The 5,997-nt window shown below is 33.1% G+C and overlaps 1 protein-coding gene across 1 annotated transcript; it reads right to left on the bottom strand.

The window, feature by feature from the left end:
- Positions 1–6: 6 nt before the first annotated feature.
- Positions 7–4,419, bottom strand: LOC111392099 (ACT domain-containing protein ACR11-like; the record flags this gene model as incomplete). Its single annotated transcript, XM_023017375.1, has 10 exons — positions 4,045–4,419; positions 3,330–3,387; positions 3,099–3,224; positions 2,755–2,849; positions 2,021–2,105; positions 1,871–1,930; positions 1,067–1,122; positions 312–417; positions 131–199; positions 7–24 (listed from the first exon to the last, which is right to left on the bottom strand). Coding segments are annotated over exons 1-10 (825 nt in total), but the record flags the coding sequence as incomplete, so codon positions are not given.
- Positions 4,420–5,997: the final 1,578 nt, after the last annotated feature.

The following is a 5,997-nucleotide window of genomic DNA, read 5'->3' as shown; positions in this document are numbered from 1 at the left end:
ATAACGCAAACTATTCGCAAGAACCTGAAGCAGCATTTTATAAGATCAAACGCATTGTTTTGGGATTAAACCGATAAATTGCAGTTTCTAAATCATCGTAAAAGCAAGTTTTTACAATAACCGGGCGTACCTGTTGAAGGGGTTTGATAATAGCTTTCCCCTTGTAGTTAACATGAAACTTTGCCTTGGCCAACAAACCCTGTGCCTCAAAATTCGAAACTTTCATGAGATGAAAATGGCAGCTATTTCTATTGCTCTGGCTACCATAGTGCAATCATTTACGATATTATCGTCTTAAACTAGTCGTTTACCTCTGTATCAAACTCTCCAGACTCAACAGAAATGTTTATCTCAGTTATGATCTTTACAAGATCCACGAGTAACCCAGGACGATCTGCTGTCTCCACGTAGAGTAAGCTGCCAGTGTGGGAATACTTATGCATTAAACCCTTTAATCAGCACTAACATGCTAACAAAGTAAGGCAATACACTGCTTGTAATGAAGATTGACAATAAGCAAATGAGACTTGAGAGAGAGAGGGAGAACGGGGAGAGAATGCAGAGAAATTAGAGGGAAAAAAATATGAGTTTATACAATAATCAAGTTTAACTATTACAATGCGTAATTCCCCTGTTATAAGTTTCAAACTAATCTAATTAGGAAATCTATTAAATAAATCTTAATTACTTTTCCTCAAAAATAAGAACCTAAACATTGAAAGTCTTCGTATAATATATGCAATAGGATCTCTGTCTCCTACAGCATTCATTAACCATCATGAGGAGCATTTCTGGCTAGGCTTAAAAAGTTTACTTATGTGTAAATATGTGAGTTTTTTACGATAATTTTTATAGGTCAAAGTTGGAAAGAGAGGCAAGCTATTTATTTTGGTAGTAAGATTAAGATAAGCAACATGTTTACTTAAGAATAAGAAACAAATAGTAATCCAAAAGTTCTTAGCACACACTTCTACTTTTTCCTTTTAAGCTTACCGAACATGCACTTAATCCAGTGAATAGTCGAACTGCTAAATGCGTGCAATACAGACGTGCTCTATGTTCATACCTTCGTTCAGGGCCATCTTCACGGATAGTGATATGAGTTGCTATATCGACATCAATCTGCACAAAGACAATCCGGACGAATTAACATTCTTGCAATACATTTTAATCTCAAGTAAACGTCCATTTTTGCAGGAGACTTGTAACCATAAAAGAAGGAATGCTCAATTATTGAGTAAAGTGTTAGCTGATCAGAATCGGAAAGGATGACTATTTGCCTATGAATCAAATTCCATGCATGATGTTACGTCGTCCACCTTCTCGGTAGACTTATGGTAATAAAACCTACACAGCCTTTTGGCACAATACAAATTATATCCTACCAACTAGTTGTTTAAGCTTGACTTGTTTTAGTATGAGCTTTAAATTAACGATCAAACTTCATTTATTTTTTTTTCTCAACAGATCAATCGAATTATTTGATTGTGGAGTTGAAATTTCATGCCAAATTATTAGATACACACCTAAACTTTAAAGAGAAAGAGGTAGCCAGTATTAAGACAACTTTAGTAAGAGGAATAGCCTAAGCACTAATATTTTCATTTTTATTCGATATGAGATTATCACTTATGAGAAAGAGATAGCCAGTATTGAAACCTGTGTACTCCTTACGAGTCTTAATCGGATTAAATTGCTTGTTGGAGCTTAATAAGCTCAGATACCATATTAAGACTTGAGGTTTTATATTAAAATGTCAATCTTATTAAGATAAGTAGCTCAAGTTCTTATATGTTAATTAATATTTTTGTCTTTATTCTATGTGTTGGATATCCCTTAACAGTTGGACAAATAATGAGCAGTTAAATACCTTCCGATTTGGTGGCATGGCACCAAATGCAACACCCATAGCCAACTGTGAACTTGACTCCTGAAAAACTCATTCAGAATTAGAAAAAAATTACAGAATAAAAGCCATGCAAGGGGTAATCTATCAGAAATTTGGTTAACAGAAGAATACCGGATGATATTCAATCAGATTGTTGATTATTGTCAGACGTATTGCCTCAAGCAACTCGGGTTCATCAATCTTTCTCCCTGTTGAACTGGAAACAAGCCCATATAAAGATAATGAAAATCACCCCAAAAAAAAATTAATAATAATGAATAAATAAATAATACTTTTTATCAGCTGATATAATTAATTGAAGTTTTAGGAAATTGAAGAATTTAGAAATAAAGTTAGAAACATTTCCAGGTTCGATTACACAAACTCACAATAAATACTTTTCTTCTACTACTTTTAGAAAATATGTGTGATTCTCTATTCTCATGTGTATGTTTGACAACCGCGCTCGACGAATTTGACACATATTTCAAGCTCAGGCAAACAAGACATTAGAGTAAGTCCAGAAATCGAGCCGATATGTATTGGATGTCTCACATACTATTTTTGACATTTTCAATCCATAGGCGAATACTATTGACAAGAACCCCACGTTTGAGCCTTTAAGAAAAGGATACAGGCAGTCGTTATGTCCCAAAACTGAATTATTATTATTTTTTATGTCTAAATGATCAGGAACAATGGAACATGACGTCTACTTGGCACTATCAGACATCTAAATCCACACAGTCCATAAAAATATTGACTTCATTGACAGAGAATTCCACAAACAAAAAGGAAAATGTTGACTAAGTAGAACATTTACTATGTTAAGTGCTTATAAAAGAGGATTCCAGGCTTAATCTTACGATTTAGTGATAGCGAATTTGTTGTGCTTCCCAGATGAATCGAGGTAGACATTTGCCTTGACAACATTCAGTCCAAGATTCTTAAGAGCATTCATCTGAAACACATAGGCCAACAATCACACAACAGGCACCATGTGAAATTAATGTTGATAACCAACTATAGAATCTTGTTTATATCCAACAATGTAAAAACTAGAAACATAGACAATGGCATTTTTACGGAGAATTGGATTAGACTCAAGTAAATAACAAGAAAAATAAGTTAAAATTTTGTTTTGTTAAGGGTCTAGTCCTATAAATGTAGCAGTGTGTACAAAACATGCACTAAAAGGATGGTGTCATACTGTGTCGAGAAGAGCCCCAAGGCGATCCCCGAAGGTGACCTCTACGATTGTGGCATCTGGATCTGAATCTTGATCTATTAGAACACTAGGCATCGGAACAGTATCAGTTTCTTGGTTGTTTCCACCCTGCTTTGCAAAATTTCACAATTAACTAGCTATGTTAGCAATGATTAATGAGCAGATAAACATGCAAATGTAAAAATAATTGAAGCAACAATTAGTTTTTGATACCTCAACAGCTGTGGCCGGAGTCGCTTTTCCAATAATTGTACTCGCAGAAAAAGACAAGCTGAAACACAACAAGCGATGCAAATGATATAAAACAACTTTACAGAAAGGATTTGGATGTTGCATCTGAACAAGTGTCTTGAGCTATGCTGTTAAATTTATAGCAGGAATACATTATTTTTGTAATCATAATTCGGATAATGCCAACTGAACTATTTGACGGGCAATGGCAAGTTTAGCCAATCCAGAGGGTAATTTCCAGCAGGAGTATCTTCATTCCAAAAAACAATAATGAAACCACCAGCATTTGGATTAGCGTAATCTAACGAAAAAGGAAATATATATGTATTTGAGGCTTTACCACAGCTAGTTTTTAAACAATCAAAGATTTACATTAGCTAAAAACTAAATCTTGAGCATCAAAGATAACTAAATTATGCACTCATAATGGAAAAAATGTTTCATTTTTCTAGAAAGTCAACAAATCCAAACTCAAGAAAATGCAACCAATTAACCAAGAACACAAATGATTATCAGAGCAAGCCTAACCTGTGAGCTCAAAATTGAAGCTAACTACAAATACAGAGTGAGTAAACTCAAATCAGAAATATTCAAAAAATTAAATTTACAACTCAAAAAAGAAAAAAAAGAAAAAAATATAATTTCTGTATCTATAACCAAACAAATAACAAGATAAATGTGGATATAAATAAATTACCTCCTTTTGGGTAAAATGCATGAAGGATGAACTGGATCCAAACTAAAGAAGCATCTCAAAGTAGCAGCCTTTGAAATGCATTGTTTCTCAATAGCTTTCAAATTACTGTAAAGCCCAAAATTACTCCCAGTCGAAGCCATAGCCACAGCCATTTTTTATTTGATTGAACGAGAAGAAGGAAAAAAAAATCTACTTCTGAATTTAAAGCATCTTGGGAGGTTTTGCTTTATGGGTATTCTTGATTATATCGCCAAGAAAGAAACAAATTGCAAATGTGGGAATTATGAGAGAAGAAGATATTGTGGGGACTAAAACCAAAGAATTTGGCCGCAAGAAAAGTTGTAGTTGATGCTTTTATTCTTGTAGAATCCGCCATTATCATCAATCTGTCTTTATGGTGTGAGATATTTATACATCAACTTTATATACTTTTCTTTATGGTGTGAGATATTTATACATCAACTTTATATACTTTTACGAAAAAATAAAAATAAAAATAAAAAATAATTAAAACTAAAGTAAAATAAAATAATGAAAAATAAAAAAAAATTATGGGCTTCCTTGATTTTGCTTAAAAAAAAAAAAAGATTGAGTTTGCTGTAAATATTCATGTTATTTGTATATCTTGCAAATGGGAAGATAAGAGAGAGGAGGGATATGGTGGTTGTATACATTTTATCTATAATCAATGGCCCCCTTTGATTTCACCAGCTGATGTCACCTTCTTCTTTAGTGCCATGAGTGATAGCAATGGCCCTATCGGTTGAGAATTAAAGGAACCATATAAAATTATTTCTTTTTTACTTCGGATGTCCCAGCAAAATATCAGTTTTATACTTTAACACAAAAATCAGAGGATTTCCAATACCAATTTTTTAACCGGAAAAAAAAAAAATCGTAAGTCAGGTATTAACAGCTTGTTTGAGAGGGATATTTTATCCTAAAAAATTGATTTTTTGACCGTTATTTCACTATTTCAGTCGTAATTTTTAATTTCTTTTCTTACATGTGGACCCCACTTTTCTTCTAATGGTCAAAAAATCAATTCTCAAAATCTCTTCCAGACAGAGCCTAAGTATGCATCGAATCAATTTTTTCAGACATTAAATTTAAACATGCAAAAGTCATGTGTTAATTCTGTTTTTAATTTAAATAATAATACTACTAAATTAAATTAATGTACCCACACCCATCCTACCAAACAATTGTCCCCACCCCATCCCCACTCTCACACACCATCCAGCCCTCGTCCTCTCTTACAGTCATTGAAATTCACCAACGCAGCATCAACACGTCGTCGACTTTTTCAGCGGCGAACGAGCATCACTAACTTAGATATTAGAGATAAAGGGGGAAACATGGTGATCATTAGAGAACATCGACTGAGCTTCGCTAGCGACTGATCATCTTCTTCATCCACGACTCAATAGTATTGGTATAATTTAAAACAATTTTTTAAAGTTGAAAAGCAGTGAATGGTGTAATTTACATAACACTTACTAGAGCAAATAATTTCAATTCTTATCGTCAAAATCTGATTAGTTGAATTTGTGATCAGCATGGATAACTAAGGTTGGAGAAATCAATAGTGTAAAACGCTTATGCCATAAAATGCTTTTTCTGTAATAAATCGGAAGTAAATACCACCAACGATAAATATGCATCAATTAAGTTTTCCGATATTTTATCTTGTCTTCTGACAAAATAATAATAATAAATAAATAAATAAAACGAAGTAATTGACAGTTGAGGACACCAACTCATGAAACTCTGCCACTGGGAGAACCAACACATCAGAACCAATGTTTTAAAAATCGATCCAGGCATTAACTCGGAAAAGGAAGAAGGTCGAGGTTTAAAAGATCGAACTAGATGACAAATTAAATAAATAAATACACAAATAAACAATAAAATATCATAACTATAATAGATTTTTAAATTTTAGTTTTCTCA

The sequence above is a fragment of the Olea europaea genome, unplaced genomic scaffold (assembly GCF_002742605.1).
Source record: "Olea europaea var. sylvestris unplaced genomic scaffold, O_europaea_v1 scaffold8789, whole genome shotgun sequence".
Lineage (NCBI taxonomy): Eukaryota > Viridiplantae > Streptophyta > Magnoliopsida > Lamiales > Oleaceae > Olea > Olea europaea.
The sequence above is the reverse complement of the archived record's forward strand: the minus strand, read 5'-3'. Positions and strand labels throughout refer to the sequence as shown.